Below are 23838 nucleotides of genomic sequence, written 5' to 3' on the forward strand. Positions count from 1 at the left end.
AAATAACTATATATATTTATGAAAACACATTATAAATACATATTCAAATAACTATACATATTTATGAAAACACGTTGTAAATACATATTCTAATAACTATATATATTTATGAAAACACGTAAATACATATACAAATAACTATATATATTTATGAAAATACGTTGTAAATACATATTCAAATAACTTATTTATTTTCAGTACTATCATACAGTGACTGCTGCCAGTACAAATCGCCGGCCAAGTACAATGACCAAGGTGATGGACATATTCCGTAGCAAGCCAACCGGACCGGCAGGCATCAACACCGAACCTGACAAACGGCGCCAGGTCAGTATACAAATAAAATTATTCCCTCGTCACCCGATAGTGCATAGAGCATTGCATCGGTACACCAATCGCAGCTTATTTTTATATATTTGTCGTATGAACCGTTTACCACCGCTCAGGTCCAAAGACTGAAATATTTTAGTATAAAAACATCCCTTTAAATACATTTTTCATATCAGGAATCAAATTCAGTACTTCATGCAGGCAAATGCGGTAACTACTAGACCATAACTTAGGGATTTAACCAGTTATTATGTCAATTCATAAAAATAAATAAAAACACATTTATTTTATCTGTGACGTAAATTTCACCTTCTTAAGGTTTCGTTTGTATTATATATTAATATTTTAAAAATAAAACATGCAAAGCCTTAAAAGAAAAGAACAGTGTAAGTTACAAAACAAGAAAATAAGTTATACACCATCTATTGGTAATATTTTGCAAAATTTGAAATGAGTAAAAATGATTTTAAAATGGTTTGAATCTTGGGTTAATACAAATCACATCACAATACTATTATGACTTATAATATGGGTTCTCGAAAGCAGATGACAAATAATTTTTTTAATGTCTTCTCTACTACTACTAGTGTTTTAATTAAGGGTTTTGTTAGTTAGTGTCTTACATACATAATAAATATATCTGTTACTAATATTCTGTATATTTTTATAAAGGAAAAATGTTTTACAAATGATTTGATCCTTGGATAAACTTTAAACATTTTTTTAATTTAAAAAAAAGAGAAATATTTGACTTCTTATTATTTACTCAAATATTCCAATTTTCAGACCATTTCCTAAAAGTCTTAAATAACTTGTGGTGGAAAAATGGAAATCGAGTTGTGGTAGACTGGGATTTGAACCTGGGACCTTTGATTCGCGAGTCCACAATACTACCATGGGACCACAACCCGGTTAAAATATATAATATTATTTAAAACATTTAAGTTTGTAAGTGAAAATTCTTGATGGATACTGGATATTCATCACTGGATATTCCAAATTTGTGGATTAAAGTATCACTCGTCTTTTATTTATATAATAAAATATAATATTAGTTTCAAACCAGTTTTAATTTAACAGATCACATTAGACGCTTTATGAGAAAATGGTGTATTGGACAGTGTTTTTATAGATTTGTGTTACTCTGTGTACTTGGCAATCGACATGCTTAAAATTAGAACATTTCAATTATGAATATTCATGGAAATAAGGTCTTTACCATAGAATTAAGAAGAGTCGTCTTTACTTTAGACGCCAGTTCAGAGAATATTTTTCTGTACTGTATGTCAAAGTATTTATAGCTCTTTCCTTTTAAAAATATTTTTGGCTTTATTTTGTGAATGAAAAAATAAAACTCTTTATGAATTTGATTTTTCTTATAAAATTTTACTGTGGTAAATTCTTCTCATTACTTTTCATCGGAAATTAATTTTTTTAAAAATTAAGTTGTTAAATCTAATAAGAAATGTGCCGGGTTGTGGTCCCGTGGCTAGTGTCGCGGACTTACGAATCAGAGATCCAAGGTTCGCACCCCGCTCTACCACAACATGGTTCCCATTTTCTTATTTAAAAATGACCCCCAAATTTGAAATTTGGGTAAATCATACGAACTCAAATATTTATTTTCCAAAAAAAATTAAATATTCAGACATTGGCGTACCAATGCAGTGTCCTATGCACCATTGGGTGCGGAAAGGGAATGATGATGATGATGACATTGACAATATTTTTAGTAATTTATTTTACGATTGGTGTTATTTCCTTATCCACATCCAATGGTACATAGAGTACTGCATTGTTCCTTCCGGACTGAAGCATATTTATTTATCTGATATCAATGTATAACATTGTAAATACAATAGTTTTATTGAATTCATTACAGAAATCTTAAATATATCTATTTCTTTGCGAATACTTACCTACTTATTTCTTCTAATTTTCTTTAAAACATTTGTCAATTACAAAATAAAATGTGCCGTATTTCGTATTGTGAGGCTACTACCCATTCTAGAGCTTCTTACCTTCATAGATGCTTACGAAGGATACTCAATTCGCTAATTGATTCGCGGGATGGCATTTTATACGAGTACATTAAGTTTTTACGCACTAAAAGTAAAAAGAAAACTGCTTTCCAACCTTTTAAAAAATATTATGTGTTTTCTGACCCCTTAGCATGTCATGCCTTAGTTTCGTAAGTTCCATCGTATTCCATATATGTGTCTGTCCTAATCTAACACAATCAAAATCGTATTTCGCACTCGTTTCCGCTACATACGAATGAACTCTGTGACTCTTTTGCCAACTACTCTGTTACGCCAATACGTTTAAAATATATAATATTTATAGCTATTTAAGCTAAAGCTATAAAAACATATGAAGGGTAGGCGAAAGAAACATGCGTAATCATGAAACTAATATTTTGAGAAAAACGATTTTTTAGTTTCAAAACCGTTTTAAACAGTATTGGTAAATGAAGTGCTTATCTTTTTTTTTGCATATTTGTAATCAATCAACATTTTTTAATGACTCCAAATAAATAGTCACTATAGTAATAAGCAAACAAAAGTATTATGCAGATAAATATAAAAATATACCTCATTGCAGGCAAAAGAAACGTATTAGTATGCTTTATACGCGGAAGAAACCTTCAAATTCAATGTAATTTTCAACTAAGTCACATTCCAAAAAAAAATTTTGTGCTCAGAGTTAGTTTTCGTCAAGTGCCTGTACAATATGAACGATATAATAGCAGAATTTGAATATGGTAAAAAGTTCCTCTTTTGACTCCCAGCAGAGTCACAGAAAATGTGTAACTCACGAGCAGAAGCTGGTTTGAAATTAGTTAAAAAAATCAAACAGAAATGTGACAACTTCATTAGGACTCTTTTTTCCATTAGTTTCAGGGTATGTGTAAAATATAGAATTTTGATTGGATAATACTTAAATATTAAAATAATACATCAAATGTTTACTTTTCCACTTTGATTTTTAATTGAAATTCATCACATATTCCGCATGTGTCCAAACGAGTATGTCCGAATGAAATGTTACAATTTTCTTGGAACAATTTTTATATTTATCATAGCAAACTTTATAGTTTATACAACTCATGCATTTTTTTATCTTCAAATCTTCCGAGAGGTAAATTCGCTTGGAATCTTTAAGGCTGTAATGGCTGTTACGGCCTTTGAAACATCGAATATGTTCTTTTAGCTTCCGGCGGAGACTAGATTTGGACCCTCTGTCGTCATTTGGGGCGTAGCTTAAAGATTTTTTAATGTAGTTTTTTTCCCTTCCCAATACCATGTATAGACATAAAAGCTTTAGCACAAACAGTAATGTACTTGTACTGTTTTGTCTCTGAGTCAGGGTCAGAATTAAAGACAACTTTAATTTTATAGTTGTTTGAAACATAATTTCTTGTGGTAGAATCACTTGAACGAGGTCTTCTTTGTTTCACACGCATAGCAGTTATCAAATTAGCTAAATATTCATTTTGAGCATCATGTGATTTTAAGTTACTAAAATATTTCAATGTATCCATTATTTGCCTTTCATTCACATTATCAAAGCATTTACACCTTGTACACATGCAGTTTTCTCCAGTTTCATGGGATAGTAAATTTATTATATTAAAAACAGTTGATAATCTACCAGTTTTTTACGTCTTCTTGGTTGATTGCAAAATTATCATACCATTGTCGTCTTATCACTATCACTTATTTTTCAATACTTATATTATAAATAATTATTGAGAGACCAAAAAATCGCACCTTTCCACAAAAATCTCTGCCACGAAATGATTTACTTAATAAGTAATATGCATTTTTCAACATGCATTCTTCAGATCCGCCTGACCAGCGACTGACTACGCACGTTTATTAAAATTACGCGCTAACTTTGAATCTTTCTTCTCCTTATCACACTGACTTCTCCCGTTTCTTCAGCTTGGCCCAAAATTTTAAATACGTTTTGCATATGATTGGGCGAATATTACGGCATTTTGATAGGACACACGGGTGCACACTGTTAATGCCTACAACTTGGCACATTTAACTCAAATTTGTAAAAATCATGACTCTGCATGTTTCTTCCGCCTACCCTTCATATGATGTAAGCATATTACAAAAGAGATGGAGAACATTTTATGACCTGTCTTGGTTGAAGTGTCCACTTTACACATTGTGTAATATTCACCATTCTTCTTATGTTTGCACATCTATATTCCTTCGTTTCTTCCACCTGTTGATTTTTGTGAAGTTAAATTGCTGAAAGTTTTATTAATGCGGGTGAGATTTATTTGACTGAATTAGTTCACCTACACACTAGGCAATGCCTGAAAATATTTATTAATTTTTATTATTTTTCTAGGACCAGTAGGTTTAATCAAAAATACTCCTTTGGGCGTTAATAAATATTTTTTTTGAGTTTTTAATTTTTTTGTAAACAGGGACCGGATTATGATTACCAATATGGATGTCCAGGTATTTACAGGGCTAACTACATGTCATTAACTGGTTTGTGTGTCCACTTTACACACTGTAACATTCAGTATTCTGCTTATTTTTGAACATCGATATACGAGTATATTAAATTCTTCCATCTGTAGATTTTTGTGAAGTGATAGAGCTGAAACCTTTATAGATTTGAATGAATATTTTAATAAAAAAAATATTTCAAAAATAATATGTAAATTACTAAATTTATAGCGTACATATTAAAAAAAAAAAAAAAAACTACATGAAAGACTCTTGTCATTGTAGTAGGAGAATCCCGCTACGGAAACTTTGAAACTTGGAAAATAAAATTGGTCCCACGGGCTAAACAAACCACTCTGGGTCACTTGGCCCCTCTAAATAAATTAATAAGCTTCATGTGGCAACGGACGTTGCCATTATACAGCTTGTTTCAGTTAAACAAGCTGTATAGAGCGACGACTGCGGCACGATACAAATCCTAAGTACACACGTTACGTATACAGTACCATGCAAATGAATTGGAACAAGCAAAATATTTTGAATAAACTGTTATTTTCAGTCATTACCTCGGAATTATTTTGCGTTGGAATTTTTTTTTATGCTGTCAGTTAATTGGGAAGTAAAGTGTCAAATGGATACATTTGATATACACAATAAGTTGTTTCTCATTGTAAACTGTCGATTCATTTATTTGTTTGTTTTTTTTTCTAATTTGGAGGAATTTTAAGCATAGATATCATACCTAGAAAACGTATTATTACGCTTTCTGAGCGCGCTTCTATGACGTATTGGCAAATAGCGGAAAATTTAGGAGTAAACCTCGGATCTGCGATCAAGATTATCACGGAGAAAAACCAAACAGGAGCAGTGAACATCAAAAGGAAGTAACAATGTGGTCGGAAAAGGAAAATGACAGCCTTGGATGATCAACTCCTGATACTTAAAAGCAAAATGGATCTACGAAAGAGTGCAGTAGATCTTAACAAAGAGTTTTATCAATCTAGAATCCATATTGACGTGCAACGTTGCGAAAACACCTTATTACCCTTTCTCTTACTGTCCCAAAAACATCAGCGCGTTACGGTGCTGTGTAGTCATTACACATGCAAAAAATGAGAGACTTCAAATCGTACAAATGTTATATTCATAGGCAATTGCTTCAATTATTTATAGTTAAGGTCAAAATTGATAATGCTTTTAATCTTCTGAAATATTATCTGCTATAAACATGAAAGCATTAGCTCTTATTCGTTGCGCGGGTGAAACAACCACCCGCGACGAAAGTCGGTGAGCTACTGACGGGCGTCTGGGAGAAGTACTAGAAACTTTGCAGTTCGCGCGTGTGACGCGTGAAATCGTCTCTCTCGCGCCCGAATATACCTGTATTATCGGAAGCGAGACGTAAAGAATGTGTGAGTTAATTACATATTAGGAAAACTCTTTTACTACGTACGCAATATGCGGTACATTGGCAAACTTTCTATTGTATTGGTGATTTATCTCCGATTTGAAATAACATGCTTTTCCTTTTCCCAATTAGCATTCATTATTTAATAAAAACATATTTTAACCGATACGTAAATGTAAAGCGGAGGAATACTAAAAATCTTAAGCGATAATTAATTATATTTATGGAGATATTAGTTATTGTACTAGCTACACATCACCGGGAAGGGAGACTAAAAGCCTGTACAAGGGCAAGAAAGCCAATCAAAAAGCTGCTCCTGACCAGCGCCATTTAGAAAAGTGTCTAGCTCGGGTTAAGAAATACCAGCACTGGGCAGCTGATGACTGGAAGAAGTTCTCTTCTCCAATGAAACACATTTTGTTGTGCAGGGACAGCGCGTGCCGTTCGTGCGTAGATCATCTGGCGAACCGATTTCTCCTGCTCATTTGGAACAAAGAGTAAAGCACCCCCACAATATGTTTTAGGGTTGCTTTTCTTATCACGGCAATGGACCACTCGTGTCAGTTAATAGGACTATGAAATCAGACCAGTATATTGCAATCCTATCAACTCGTATGATACCTGACCTACTCAAGGTCTATCCGACTAGTAGTGGTAATTTTTTTTACAAGATCTTGCTCTGTGCTACGTTTCAAAAAAAGTGAAACAATTTTTCACACAGAACCGAATTCCTACACTAAGTTAGCAAGGTAACTCGCACGATCTAAATCTGATCTATAACCTCCGGATTATTTGTTAAAAACGGCTGTTTAAGATGAATCGTGCGAGTAATTCGTGTTTAGTTTTATTTTATTTTTATTTTATTTTATTTTTGCACCACAACAGGCCAGGAGGCCCAACTCCACTCGTTTGCGAGTGGTTTTGGAAGATTTAATATTTTTGATAGAAAAAAAATAATTGAAAAGTACTTCGACGAGTTTCAAAGAAGATCTAGCTGTTATTAATTGTACTTGGACGCAAACTGAAATAGTAAAAAAACATTGAGTCTACGCGTAGTCTATAGATTAAGTACCTACTCACATGTTTTTTTAAAACTTACATATTATGTAGAGTAGATACATACTCCTAAAATACTTATTTTAACATAATCGTTAACGATAAATGAATGTAACTATGCAAAAAACGAATATTATAAAAAGAATTACAAGTTTGGAATATTTGACAAAAGAAAAGGAGCACAGGAGTGGACCTTCCTGTAATTGTAATGTGATGATGATGCACTCTTCTATAATACTGGATGATTAATGTTCACTTTAATTTATTGGACTATTTTTAATGACTACTTTTCACCACGACGATTCCAAGAACGATATGTAATGTCAAATTTTGTTGCGAATCGAAATCTTAATTTTTGTATCTTGCTGTTAAGGTGGGTACCATAAGGATGGGTCAAGGGAAGGATAGGAATGAAAGATATGGGTCAGGAATAGTATTGATAATTGGTGATAATCGATTGGTGGCGTCCGTCTACTCCCAACTGAAGGAATGTCTCAATCGGATGTAAATAAAATGTCTTTAAATGCTCTTCTTGATGCTTAGCAATCGCGATGGGAATCTTCCCCTCCATTGAGGGTAACCATCCCTTTTTTCTCAATCCGTCAGCCCTTAAAATCTTTTTGGGTTATCCCTGATCACTGGACTACCCAGTTTTTATCAGGTCATATTAAATTTAATAAACATTAATTTGTTTTTAATATTGTTGATTCCCATTCGTGCTACTGCCGATATCTCCTAATCAATCTTCTGAACACATCCTGTGGACTTGTCCTCTTCCTCTTCTCTATGAATATCGAATGGAGCTTCTTGCTACTATCCGTGGCTCTGTTATAGGTCCTGTCGGGTGTGCAGATCAGGTGGAGTCAAAAAATAATTTTGAGACTTTTAAAAATATTTTTTTAATAATTGCGGTGAATTGATTATGCCTAATCAATTTAATCCCAGTCAATGAAGAATTCGCTTCCCTTCTTTCCACAACCCGCTGGAGTGCATATTACGTACTTCTGGATTACCTTCTTTCAGCAAAAAGATGCCAAGGCTACCAGACTACAGAGGGCTCCCTCCGACAGCTTTTCTCGTTTGGAAACTAGCAAGTTTTCCATGTATGTGGGCACCGCCAAGGAGATTTGTCCTCGGATGCGGTGTGCAGCATGTGGTGGGCAAGCCGCACACAAATATTGTTCTTACTTATTTATTCATTATCAAATTACCGATGTTTTTATTTTTTTCATAAATTCTTGTTAACATTTTATATGTTATTGTCCAAAGAAAAGAATGCTGGCTATTCGGAAACCAGTTGACCATAAACAATATATAATTTTTATAACAATTGACGTTACAAATTTAAATAACAAGTGCATTTTCAATATTATTTATTTAATTTATGCAATGTCATAAAGTGTATATTGGTATTGAAATTATATTAACAAAAAGATCTACGACTGTACGAATATTTAATTTGATTAAATTATTTTATATTATTGACTATGTACTATGTACATTGTACATAAAGTTTATCAACTAACGACGTATCTGACTTGCGGGTATTAATATATACAACGTGCATAATTTATTAGTAAAATCTTAGATAAGAACGATAAGTCCGAGCGACTAACTTCGCCGTGTAGGGAGACAACACTACGAGCACAATAGCGGCAACAATGATTATTCTCAATAATGCTTATTTCATCCGTTTTACGAGCCTTCCTCGTGTTTTCTCAGTTAGCGCCAAATTTTCTGGCATTGCGTAATGAAGCACCTGGTCGCGAGCTAGCGCCGATGCTCACCTGATAAGCAGTGCTGGTTTGCGCGCGTACATTGCAGTATATCGTTTCGTTCCACGCTGTCTTATCGTCCCTCGTTATTACGCGAATGCATGCTAAATGCGTGGTGCGTTCGAAAAGAATAAATGACCGGTGACATAATGGTCGAATTTTCCCGCCCAAACGTCGAGATGGGTGGCTGGAATAGAAATCTAACGGGCAAAGTCTGTTTCGAGAATTTCTACCGTAACTTCTACACATTTCAAATAAAAAGACCATAAAACGAAAGTTTGTTTTTTACCACATATTTAATTAAATTAATTTGTGATATTGTTATCGATGAACTGCAAGAACTTCCATAAGCTATTTTTTTTTACAAATTGTGTCAAATTGTGTCACGTGCTGCTTTTCACTGTTTGTTTACCTGTGATCATTATACGATTTTAAGTTAGTTGGTTCTGAATCAGAACGGAAAATGGCTGCGTACTTCCGGTGGATTAAAGGCGGGAAAAAGGACGATGAACCCTTCGGAGGAATCCCCAAACCGAGAAGTAGATCTCTCGACGCGCGATCGCTGGAATTGAGTGGAGTTAGATCGCTTTTGCAACAAGTAACTTTTTTGTTTTATTTTTATTTCAACCTATTTCTAGTAACGTTATAATTAGTATATATAGTTATATTTTGTTAATATTTTTTAGTTTCTTTATCTTTGAAGTGTTCACATGTTTAATCTGATCTACGCCTACATTTTTATTGTTTTCAAGAATTTAAATCGTATCTCTACTTAGTTTTTTTGTACATAATTTTGATTTAAAAAAATACATTCTTTAAATTTTGATTAGTCACTTAAATATTTTTGTAAGATGTCTTTATTCCACAATATTGTTTTTTTCAAGTGAATACTTTGAATAATTTAAAGTTATATTTTTTCATATTATTGTGTTTTATTAAATGAATTGTAAATTGTTCTTAAAAAAACCTGTGTAAGAAAATACGTAACTTTATATGTAAATGAGAATTAGAAAATAGTTGTTTTGAATTAATTAAAAAAGTAATTGAAAGTAATGTTTGTGACTACGGAAAAAATGGTATTTATGCAAACATAATTTATGTTCTTTATTGATTTAGTTTATGATTTATTATCATGATAAACGATTTTATTACTATTTTATGTCAAATATATGCTTTTAAGTAGCACAATTCATATTTATTGTCGTGCCGTTTCATTTATTGTTTATTTATTTATCTTTTCTTTACATAAAACAAAAATAAAGAAAAAGAAATTAAAATTTTGAAATGTGAATTTGACAAATTTTCATGTGGATTTTTATTGATTAAATGATATCTTACCAAATAATATACATTTTTGCTCATTTTATTTTTCTCTAAATAATCCCGGATTATTAAAAAAAACATTTATCGTTTTTACTGACTAATAATTCGTGTGTTTTACTAAAGTATGTAAACGAATCATGTTATTTTCAATATTTTGTATACTAGCGATGTGAAACTAATTTAATTCACATGTCAGAGTCCACAGAAAAGTATCTTGTAAAAATTGTGCTTTGCTAACAGCGTTTATTCTCTACTATAAGCATTTATTTACGTTTTGTCAAGAACATACGAGTACATGCATTTAAAAAAAGCATCAAATTTTTTATAGGCTTTCTGTTAGATTTGTTTTCTAATTATTTGTACCTGTCAATTTGTTTATATTAAAGAAATATTAAATTACGTATTTAGACACGTTACGAGCGCGTAATAAATGGCATTTAAATTCGTGGGTAATCAATTGCCTTCATCGCTTTCATTGTTTATTCTCTAACGCGGAGATAATGTAGAACTATTACTACTCTAACGGACTTTCGTGGTGATCAGACGTGACATTACGAGAAATGCTGTCGCCGCGTATGACGAGAAAATCTTTTAATTACACCGCATCTGCAAAAAAAAAACAGTACAAATGTAAACTCGTACGTATCGTTTCATTTGTAAATACAATCAAATTTATAAAATCAGTACTTAGATAATTAGTTATTATTTTAAGTTCATTCTTTACAATTACTTGTATTTCACTTTGCCAGCTAATGTTGTATATATGATCACAGGGGTAAATACGAACGAAGAAAATATGTAATTATATCTCTTTCTCAATTATACCTGGTAAAATGAAGTGCGATTCTTTTGTAAAGTTTAGATTTTTATTTTATTTTTGAATGCTCATAATTGATTCTAACCTGCACTCAAACTTGTGTCCAACAAATACAAACATTCATATTTCAGTTTTTGTCTTAAAACTTCGGATTGTTTTTTTTTAAATGTAAAATAACCGTGTCAAACGTACGGAAAAATAACACTAAATGTTTGAATTTAAAAATGCAAATCATGCACGATTATACGCGCTGTTTTTTCTACAATTCTGTAATTTGCACCTTGTACCACGGATGAAAGTTGTGAGTTCCGAGATTATTTATTATTAGTAAGTTTTAAAAAAAGTTAAGAGGATTGGCGGTGTCTGGGAATTTTGATGAATAGGTTTTTGAACATTGTTTTACTGTCACTCTCTCGCAAATGCCTCCCCGATACTACGAGTAAAGATAACTTACCTTGGACTGATTTAAAATCCATAAAATCGACGTTGCGCTGTCCCGTTTTCTGCACCCTAAAACTGTACCGATTTGGTTGTTTTTGAATGAGTGTAAAAATGAAATATTATGTGTCTGTATTTTTTACGTTATCCAAAATAATTTATCATATTTGTATACCATGTGCCCGAAGACGGTAGATAAACCTGGGCGTTTTTACCAATTTTCGGACGGTTCTAGTTCCCATAGTAAACAATTTATCAAAAAAACAAAACAGTAGGGACACGCCAATGGCAAATATTTATAGTGTTTAGTGCCATAATCCAGGGAAAAATGCGGGAATACGTTTGTATGAAGAAAAGTCAGTACGCCTTTTCTTTTAAAACAAAGGTCGGGAGGAGAGATATACAGGACGTGATTATTGCTGTTTAATAAACTCAAAACAAACGACCGGGTTGAAATGTGCTTTGACTGTTGACTAAAGGAATTTCAAAGGTTTTTATAAAACTATCTGATTATGAAATATTTACTTTTGTTATATAATATTAAAGACAGCTCCACGAGTGCAAGAGATACGTCATTCTAAATATTGTAGTACACAGTTTAGTTAGGTCCGCGCGACTAAGAGAGAGATAGCACGTTGTTTCGATAAAATATAATATATTTTTCTATTTTCTTCTGGAGGGTCTTTTTGTTTGAATTCATTGACTTGTTTTATCAAATTAGTTTAAATTTAATTTATTTTAATTACTAAACAATGATAGGTAATATGAATGGTATACACAAGATTTTAAAGAGAAACACCAAGACGCTAATTAGAAAAAAGGGAATGAAAGAGGTTATACAAAAAATTTAAATCAAATAAAAAATGTTTATCCATCTTCTCGCTACGCGAGCAATATTGATTTATTCGCGAAATTTATAGAGAGATTAATTATAAAATATAAATACCTATGCAAAGTTAATTATAAAAGGATGTAATCGGTCCTATCCCAATTAAACATTTCAACAAATAATATCAGTGAATATAAAAACGACACAAGCAGTAACAATGTGTTATATTCACGGCTTCACATCGCGTACGGGCTAAACTGAAACTAAAATGAAATTAAAGTTATAAATAATTTATTTTACTTACCTGCAATATCTGTTTCTGACAAACCTTAAATTTTCTTTTACAAAATTATTCGGTAACAGTTTGCCCATAGAATTGTTTCGAATGATTTCTAAATGTACGGAGAGATAACTTCGTGAACTTTTCAGCCTCAGGCCCTATGCGATTGCGTCAATTTCGGAAAGTTGCGATAAATAGTACGAATATTTTGATATTATTTTTGGAAGATCTTTGACTTTTTTCCTTTTATAGTGGCTAGTGGCTACGTTTCAAATGGACAACGCCTTCTCCGCCATCAATATCTTCCACAGCCCTTTGTCTTGGCTCTTATCATACAGCCGCCGAGTCGGGACCTCCCATTCTGGCTGCGTCTTGCATTACATTGTCTTCGAGGTCTTCTTCTTGGAACGGTACTCCGAAGAAGCTGGCATGACGTAATCTGTGGGTGCCTTTGAAGAGACATCTATTGGAATTGCCCAGCCCATTGGAAACTATCAATTTTCAGAGCAGATTCAATGTCTGGTTGTCAATAGTGTGTAGTTAATCGTTCCACCTAATTCTCCATAGTAATTTATTGAGTACCTTCATTTGCCAGACATGACCATTCTCTCCTGTCACGATTCGCTACCATATAGCGCATGCTTAGGGCTTCGTTAATAAAATTAACCACTTAAATCGGGGCAGGACGTCACTTTAAATTTCAACACATGAATAATGAATGTTAATGCTTTATTCACGAACCAGACATGAATAATATTAAATCGATCATTTTATAATTATTAATTCGTACCCGATTTGTGTTTTATTTTACAAATAATTTCATTCGCATAGATTATCATAAAACGATATTGATTTGCGTTGTTATTTACATTAAAATTTAAAGCGATACACATTATAGACAAATTATCATATTAAAATTAAATTGAGAACGGAAATATATATGTATATATATTTATTTATACACATGTAGTTTATTACACATTTGAGACATAAGTCCTAACTCCATGGAACTAAAAGTCCTGTGTTGAGATGGGATGAGCAATTAGTTGACATATATATAGTTAAATATTATGTACCCACATGACTTTTGATTAGCAAAGCCCCTGTTTGTGATAATTATATAATCTGATTTTATTTATTTTATTTTATTTTATTTTATTAGGCAATTCAACAAAGATACATACCAGAAAACATACAATTTGAAAGCATTCGTTGATACAATTTAACATGCATATATATCTTCAATTATAGAATTACACAAAATAGATTTATAGGTACATTAAGTTGTAATACATATTTTTATATATTTTTTTTATACAGGATACAATGTAATAAAAAATAAGTTGTACGTGTGTACTTATTTAATAAGATTTATTCCTAAGAGATTATTCGCAAAAGCTGAGAGAGTATCATGAAAAATGTTAATTTGATTGTTTCGGCAGTATATATTATATTCCCGACACATGCGGGCCATAGGTGTGTGGTATGTAGCATTATTTGAAAACAAAGGCAGTTTAAATATTTCCCGATGTCTGAGTGTTCTCCATCCCGCATTTATTTGTATTTTATGTAGGAGGTTAGTATCCACTTATGTACCTATGTTGTATTCATGGTCTTCAAGGATGTTCTAATAATATTTTACTCCTATTAAGTTTGGTGCTATCCAAATGCGTATTTTGAAAATGTTTTCTCGGACATCAATACAAAACAGCGAAACATCTGTAAAATGTAATAACAAAATCACAGCAATACACGTAGGTGTCTATGTCACCATCATTAAAAAATTAAGTTGCCAATCATGAACGTCTATTTGAAAATAAAACACAGATTTTGTAAAAGAGGAAAAAAAAATATATAGTTAAATATTTATGTACCTACACGAGAATTCTGCTATGAGATAAGAGTTACCCCCTCTCGACAAGTATAAATGAAAACAGGGACTAAAAAAAGTCAAAATAACAAGAAAAAAAAAGTGTTTCGGTCATGTGTAATAGAACTATAATAATAAAAACAGGGAACTTCCTCCTTCAAAAATTAAGCTTAAAATTTTAGTTGCTCCTTTTCCGTCAGAATTGTTTTTTTTTATTTGACTTTTTTTATGCAACCCTTTTGGTCGATTTTCTGCCAAGATTATGTTTATATTAGAAAATATAATGTTATATTGCACCTTTATAAGAAGAGTGATACTATTATTACTGAGTTTAATTTGGAAACTTTGCTGGTCTGTCTTTAAACCTTATTTTTATTATATAATTTAATCATTGTTGACTGCATTTTTCTGAAAAAAAAAAATAACAAAATTAGTTTATTTTTAGTAGTCACTTGTATTATTTTTTTGATATATTATTGACAGTCTAGGCCAGTTGTCAGCAAACTGCGGGTCGCGAGCCGCATACGGCTCTTTAGCCACTTGAGTGCGGCTACGGGTCTTAAAGAAGAACTTCTAGAAATATCGCCTTTTGAATTATTGGGGATATTGCAAATGCTCCCATTAAAGGCGCGGATAAGCACTATATTAAACTCCATGAAATTGTTTCAATTTCAAGATAATGTGCGGCTAAAAGTATGACCGAAGCTTCGAATTGTCTCTATTTTCATGGCAAAAATTCATCATGAGATACTTATTTACCATTGCGTCATTCATCAAGAAGCACTTTGTGTAAAGAAATTTTTAATTTTATGGATTTGGTGATCAAGATTGTTAACACAATTGTCGCTATAGTTCTTTACCATCTTCAATTTAACGAATGCTTATTTAAATAAAGAGCAAATACGCAGATCTTTGCTGCATAGTAAAGTTCGTTGGCTTTCTAGAGGATCCAATTTAAAACGAAAAGAAATTTGTCTCTCAAAAGAAATCTCAATTGTTGTTTCTTAGGCTAAGGATTCAAACTTAAAAACGGTCTTACTATTTTAGAAAAGCAATTCGTTTATCATCCGCGGTATTGGTTTTAATTAATCATCACTTTATTTGGTCTTTCTGAAAAAAATGTGTTTTTTTTTAGTGTCCCATCTTTATAAAGGTGCGACATATTGTATACCTACTCGTACATGACTTGAAATGAAAGTGCGTTTTGTAATTTCGTTGTATTCTTCTGGTGTTCTGTCTGGCATTGATGACCGCCATTACATATCCCTCTATCATATTACTTAAACACAAGACAATGTTTTTTAGGGAGGTATTTTTATGGTGGAGTACCAAAGGAATTTATTAAAAATTCTAACTACATCGGCTAACCGTAATTTTGTTTCGCAGATAGTAAAGATATAGTGTGATGTCAAGGAGATATTTTCGATCTCTTTAACCTAAACGCGTCAAATCATTAAATGTTTCAGCTCCATTATTTCATAAAAACCAATAGGTGGAATAATTGAAGAAGAAATATCGATGTTGATCTTTACCCAGTGTGTAAAGTGATCATTTAAACGAGGCCACGACTGGTCATAAATTCGTAGTCCTGTAAATACCTATACTCCCATATTACTTTCACAAAGAAGTTATACATCTCTGTTGAAATATCTGTTAACATAGACAAAAATCCTACAGGGTTAAATCAAGTTAAGTTATCGATTTGTATGAATATCCACTCACTATATTACAACCCGGCACACCATCGCGTCACGCGTCGGCGTCGGGTGTCTTGCGACTGTGATTGTTTTATACTTAGAGTGATAATACGCCACTGGCTAATAGAGTCGCCCATACGGATGAAAACCATTATATGATTAACAACCATGAAGTTAGCTACAGTTTACAGCAATACAACGGGCCGTAGGTACTCGGGTCGAGAATTGCAAGCGCAAACCAAAACCGTCCGTTGCACGTTTGTTGTTAAACTAAAAACCAAACCAAAAATTTGGAACGCTTTTGTTCTAAGCAATAGAGCTAAAGAGCATCTCTAACGAATTATTACTCTGATGTTTTATCATACACAGACGTGCCTACTAAATAACCATATTAATATGATTTTTAAGTAACATATTGATGTTTGTTTTTCGCAAGTAAACATTAATATGTCACTCCAAGTAAACATCAATATCGCAAGAGGCTGCACTCATTCGCTTCGTTTGAATTTTACAGCTGAAAAATCACCACCAGCAATGCGCTGTATAATTTTCATGCCCATCTCCTTAGACAAGTGGGAGTTGATCCCCTCATCTGCGACAACGCCTATACCTAGTGACATTAGGTCAGTGGTCTCTGAGAAAGGAGGATGCTCGTGGAACCAATTCAGCAACTTATGTGCGCCAGGGTTGTCTCGCTTTTGCTTAGTATCTCTGCTGTCAACGTGTTGGTCTGACGTCGCGAGTTACACTCCCGTAAAGGCCTCAATTTCTTGGCACACATTATACGGTTCTGTCATCCCTTGTGTCTATCATGTCGCAACGCAGTTACTCCACGGCCTCGAGTGAGACCACCACTTGTCATCAACGACTTCATTAGAGTTTGTTTGAAGCCATTTTTAACACTACGCGTAAACATAACTTGTTGTCGTTAAACTCAAAAACCGAATATTAAGGCCTCAAGACTGGAAACGCCGGCACGCGGTGACGCAGTGACTTTTTGCGGGGACGGCCGATATACGTCAATTTTCAACTAGCGCTTGAGCCCCAACGGTTCGTCAGAGAAAAAACCTGCAAAATAAAATTTATAGGAAATTTTGGAGACTTTTATTTTGAATAGGAAAACTATTCACGACATGTTGATACGAGTAGTTTCCAAGTTATAATATGTTAATCGAAGCTAAACTGGCAATGCACAACGGAGTTTTGATCCCAACACTTATATATAGAAGTGAAACATGGAAATGGCAGAGAAAAGATGAAAGCCGAGTGAACGCGGTCGAAATGCGATCTCTTAGACTTAGACGAATGACATAATTTTGATTAATCAACTTTGAAATAATGGTTAGCAAATCAACACATGTATTATGTACGCCCGAAGTATATATAGTATTTATAATAATATATAAAGGCATAATATAAATAACATAAGGTAGCCTCCCTGGTGTAGTAATTAAGACGCTTCACTCACGCCCGGAAGGTTCCGGATTTGATTCCCAGTGAGAATACGAAAATTCAAAATGGGATTTTTCTTAAGCCTGGGTATTCTGTGCTGTAATTCACCATTGTTATTGAGCTTCTTGACTTGTCGTGGTGTTAAAAATAATAAAAAAAAATAATTATAATATTTAAAATATTCAGATGGCAGAAAAAGTAGCTTTCTGAGCAAACAAAAAAAGTGAGTATTTGGTTTACTCATTTATAAGTGTATTGCCTGTTTTGGGAAAGAATAAATAGCAAAAAAAATTCTAGTGAAAAAATGGAAATGTTTAATAATTAGTAGAATTTCGATGAAATTCGGTAGATCGATGTATTCTTTTGCACTTTGATTTACAGCACAGTACACCGAGGTTTGAGAAAAATCACATTTATTTTTTTGTCCTCACCGGGAATCGAACCCGGAACCAACCGTGCGTGAGGCTTACGTCTTAACCATTATACCACGGAATCCGCCGGGATATTTAATATATCATATATGTAAATTTTATGTGGTGTTGGTAGCATTATTCTGAGTGACTGATAATTCTTTTTGTTCCTTTTTTATAAAGAAAAAAATATGTTCTCATGGTTTACCCAATCAGAGAATAGAACACTATTAGAAAATAGGAACCAAGAGCGTTAGTCTAGCTTTATCTTTATCCTGCGGGGATACAAAACATCAGATGCAGCATAACTTTTTTGTTTGTCTGTGAATTTCATTTCGTCAAAGGGTGAAATTTCCCAGAGCCCGAGATCCTAATTGATCAACTAAGGCCCGAAGAGCTGAATATCCTTGCACGTAACAGTACTACATTTTAAACTGTTTTCTTTTAACTATGTTTTTAGTACGTTTTTTACCATGTATTTTACCATGGTCTTTACTTTGTTTTTTCTTTGTTTATTAGCTTTTTATAAAAGTATTTTTTCAAATATTAATTATTCTATGTTTTTATATTTAGAATTTCTTAGAACGAGGTAAATAACCCTAGTTAGACAGTCAATGTGTAATTTAATGTACATTATACTCGTATAATAGTAAATAAATAAATTATACAATCTAAATTTGTTGCAACAGAGAGGAAAACATTTTTAACGAGGGAATACAAAATTCTAGGCATTTGCAGGGCTTATGACCTATTATTGGCTGGTTTAAGTGGCCACTTAGCTTACTGTGTAACATTCACCATTCTGCCCATGTTTAAACATCCACATTTTCTCAACTCTTTCATCTCCGGCGTTGCCTAGCAGGTGAATTTGTTCAGCCGGATGAATCTCACTCACTTGATAAAGGTTTCAGCTCTTTTACTTCAGAAAGTTTAATTGTATAGATGTTTTTTATAGATATTTCTTAGTAAAACTCTATAGTTAATGATTTTGATAAAAATATTAATGAGACCATCTAGCGATTTCGCTTAAGTAGGCAACTTCAGGAATGGTAAATCATTAAAAACTTTTTTAACGTTATGTACTTTTTTATAAGTTTTTGAAGAACATCTTTCTGAAGCGCAAGTTCACCAATAAACAGTATTTTGTCATCAATTCTAATGTACTGTTTTTAAAAGCATACGGAAGATTTTTTTTAAGAAATAATGTTTTTAAGATCAAAATAATAAAAGGTAGTCGAAATTGCTAAAAGATAAATCGGTGTTGGTGACTTTTGTAAAATTATTTCATTCCCCGCAGAGAAACAAGATATGTTTGTTTTAATTTTGAAAAATACGCACGTGTCAATAGGAATTTAATAGCATAGTTATGTAAAATTTAATCTAATATTTTTAAACAATATTTTGAGTTTATCCAAATTTTTGTAGACAAGGACTGGATTCAACTCCCCGGGGAGCTGTTTATATTAACATTTTACAACAGAGATGAAGAACATTTAAGAGAGGGTAATATAGAAGTCTAGGCATCTACAGGGCTTATGACCTGTCAATGGCTGGTTTAAGTGGCCACTTTACACACTGTGTAACATTCACCATTCTGTCTACATTTGAACATCTATATTCCTTCAATTCTTTCTTTCAGGCGTTGCCTAGTATGTAGGTGAAATAATTCAATTAGATGAATCTCACCCGCATAAATAAAGGTTTCAGCTCTTTAACTTCACAAACATCAACAGATGAAATAATTGAAGGAATAAAGATGTTCAAATATAGGCAGAATGGTGAATGTTACACAGTGTGTAAAATGGCCACTTAAACCAGCCATTGACAGGTCATAAGCCCTGCAGATGCCTAGACTTCTATATTACCTTCTCTTAAATGTTTTTCATCTCTGTTGTAAAATGTCAATATTTTTAAGTGTATCAAAATATGTTTTTTTTGTAGGTGGGTTTTACTTCACATATTATGATGTTAAAAGGAGACATATTGAACCAGAAAAGTTGGCTGCCTTTGACCGACGAGATTTCTTTCTCGGAGTTGAATTTTCTCTGAAGTGTTCACACTTGTCGATGGCATGTTCTACATTGATCCACCTGATAAATTTACATTTTCAAGTAATTTAACATTCCAATGACATAAATAGTTACTCGTTTTCATGTTTATCGCACAATAAAATCAATTATTATCACGATGCCCCCTTATACCGGCACATAGTCGTGATAGGTATTAGGTAATCTGTGTCGTTCTTCTTGTTTATCAAGAATTTGCCACTTAAATATACATTTCTATTAAACCGAGTCCATTAAGATCAATAAATAATAATGGAACATCATCGTCATTCCATTTCCGCACCCAATGGTGCACAGGGCACTGCATTAGTACACCATCATCATCATACCCCTATCTGTAAGAACCCGGGACCTCAAGCGTAGCCAGCCGCTACACTATGAGGACGACTTATCCCCACTTGTTTTCCTTTTATTTAAAGGCCGTAGGTACTCAGGTCGATAATTGCAAGCGCAAACCGAAACCGTCCGTCACACGTTTGTTGTTAAATTAAAAACCAAACCAAAAATTCGGATCGCTTTTGTTCTATGCAATAAAGTTAAAGGGCTTCTCTTTAAGTGGGAGCGAATTATTACTCGGAGATTTGGACATACTCAAAATATGTCTTAAGTTTAAGTAAATTTACACAAACACAAACGTGGGATTGATTTTAAAAAAGTCGTCCGTTTTACTGATGTATCTACTACGCTACGTTTATAATCAGTGATTTTACAATTTATTTGTTGTCAATAATTTTTTATATCTCTATTGTAAAAAGTAAAATAGAATTTGTTTTTTTCTTTCAGAGAGCGATTTCGCAGCATCAGCAGCAAATGGCAGCGAGTAAGTACTATTACAAATACCTACTTACATAATATACACTCGAACCTCTTTTTATACGGTTTCGAATTATTTTTTGAACGTTAATTTAACAATGCGTTATCAGAAAATAATTGTTCTACATGACCTTCAGAAGCGCGCCGGGTGGCATGTGGAAGTAACATTCCCCTCCCATACGCATGCGCAGATTTGAGGCGTTGCGTTCATCCAGTGTATTTTGAGAAGCGGAAGTATGAAGACGTGTTCTAGTGCTAAGTCGAAGCGAGTTATACAGTGTGCTGTTATAGGAAAAAAAAATGCTATGTATTAGTAGCATAAAAAGTATTTTTTAATTTGTAATTTTGCATTTCTGCATAAACGGTCATTCCATTGGCCACGCCCTTAATACGTCACGATTCATGTTTATTTGTTCCGACCATACAAATTTGTTAAGAACATTGTCATGAATCTTGACGTCACAACTGTCAAGGCCGAAAGTGTTACGTTTTTCTAGCGACGTATTTTAAAAAAATTTCTTTTTTAAATTTATGTATGAAAACAGTTCTCCACAATATCCATATTGATTTTGAAAATACAATTAATTATTCTTAATCCATTTCATATATTTTTATCAGTATTCGTAGTATGTAATATTTCTTCTTTATTGATGAAACACGCAGCGGACGTCCGATCAATATAGTTTTTTTTTTTTTAAATCCCGAATCGATTTTTATTCAAAAAAACTTAACAAACATTGTTATTTTGGTATAATTTTTTTACACGGCACCGCGTGGAACGTATCCACCGTGTAAAAGGAGGTTCCGGTGTACACTGAGGTTACCAGTTCACCAGCAGACACAAGAAACTGATCACTTTCAGTCGCATCTTGCTTTAATATAATATTTTCATGAACTACTCGTACAATAATTATTATCGACTTTGCTTATAATGTACCAAGCACTAGGTTTATATTGCGCTAATTGGTTTTACTCTTTAAGAATATTGTATCATGCGGAAGTATCGCTTTTTGTGTATTCAGAAAAAAAATATCAAAATAAATAGGATAAATTTTATGCACTTTGCGTAAGTTCACTTTAAATTATATCGAATTATATAAGATAAATTTTCGTGGTGTTGGGAGAAAAACATCATTCCCACAATATCAAAGCTATCAATAACGCAACCCAAAAATGCCTACTTAAATACTTACTAAGTGTAGCTTCTATCTTAATCCTTTATATGACATATATTTTGTATTGATTAACGTCTTGCAAATCAAATAAAATATGTTATTTTAAAAATAATAAACGTATTGCATTTGAAAAAGCTATGTTGAAGACTGATCTACCACTGCAGATTATTACGGTACTCTTGTGACATAAGACTTATATTCGGTTGAAATACCGAATATTTTACTACTTATGGTGGACAAACACTAGGCCAGCGAATGGGACCGCGTGCAAGCAGAAGTATTTGACTTTATCCAGCGTTTTAATGATAAAATCAAATTACTATGGTCATGTCTACCTCGTCGACTCAGTGGTCAGCCATTCGGAAGCGTGTCCCATTCGCTCTTCAATTTGTACCGTGTCTTACATATATCAAGTTTGAAGTATTGAACATTTTGCCATTCGCAATAACTTATTCGGCGCGACAAACCACACGTGTAATCAACCGAATAATTTGGCAGAATACTCGGTTCGGTGAACGTAATACCAAATGAGTTGATAAATATCAAACGCTAGTATGTCCACCCAAATTATTTTTTGACATTTGTTCTACAAAATGGAGTGGAAAATAAATAGATAATTTCAGTACTATTTAAATTTAAACCTTTCGCTATAATACTCGTAACAATGAAAACACTGTCAAAAAACTCTGTTTCAATTCAGAAGCTAGAAGGTCCGCATGGACATTGCGGTGGATTGTTGTGGACATACTGGCGTTTGATATTTATCAACTCAAATAATGTTCGTATTCGGTTCGGTTAAAAAAATCCGTATTCGGCGCATCTTAAATTATTATTGACATTTTTTATTTATTTTTTTTATTTTTTTTATTTTTCTTTCTGTTGACGCCCATGGGGCTTTTACATTATACATACTATATCATAAGAAAAAGTTACACATTAAACATAATTAACATTTTTTCAAATATAAAAATAAAAAAAAATATATTATTAAAATTTAAAAATAAAGTTACATAGTTAACATAATACACTATTAAGACATAATACATACATTATATTATGTTAATAATAATGTTAATAATATAAGGCATAACAGGATTCAAATAAAACATAATTATTTATTTTTTTTACACCGGTAAACTAAACTTTAAAGTGAAGTTATTTAAAATGTTGAAAACTGAAAAGGGTTTTATAAACTAAAAATATAAAACATAACACGGGCTAACTTTTAAGCATACATAAATACGATCGAGGATTTATTGACTAGACTCAGTCGCGTCGGTCGCCTGTAGTACTTTGGTCTTGAATATGCTCAATGAGTAACGAAATATATCAACATCGCCATATTCATTACCAAGGCGATGAAGTCTAGCTATAGGTGAATTTACATAGTAGTTGTGCCCGCTGGACACCTCGACAAACACCGACTTATTTCGTGTGCGGCGGGAAGGTATTTTAATATTGACCAGTCGCGTTAAATCAGGGCTGTCCAGCGCGCCATTTACAATTTTATATAGGTTTACTAAATCGGTTAAGATTCTCCTATTCGAGAGAGTAGACAATTTTAAATTATTTGATAGGAAGTTGAAGTCGATTTGGTCAACGGGAATATTAAGTTTAAAAT

The 23838-nt window shown here is 32.8% G+C and overlaps 1 protein-coding gene across 8 annotated transcripts in view; it reads left to right on the forward strand.

Annotated features, from left to right (window-relative positions):
* Positions 1-23838, forward strand: part of SNF4Agamma (SNF4/AMP-activated protein kinase gamma subunit) — a 246485-nt gene that overhangs the window by 76554 nt on the left and 146093 nt on the right. For 7 of the 8 annotated variants that reach the window (XR_015824235.1, XR_015824234.1, XR_015824239.1 and 4 more), the window contains 2 exons: positions 199-327; positions 21013-21049. Coding sequence is in view for 5 of the 8 variants with exons in the window: in XM_088236761.1 (XP_088092887.1) it covers positions 199-327; positions 21013-21049 (166 nt within the window). In the remaining 3 variants the exon portion in view is untranslated. Of the gene's footprint in view, positions 1-198; positions 328-9097; positions 9646-21012; positions 21050-23838 lie in introns of those variants that run through there. The other variant, XM_088236797.1, reaches the window with a different exon arrangement.

Source organism: Micrasema longulum, unplaced genomic scaffold (genome assembly GCF_059751315.1).
Source record: "Micrasema longulum isolate JH-2025_06_02 unplaced genomic scaffold, ASM5975131v1 h1tg000097l, whole genome shotgun sequence".
Classification (NCBI taxonomy): Eukaryota; Metazoa; Arthropoda; class Insecta; order Trichoptera; family Brachycentridae; genus Micrasema; species Micrasema longulum.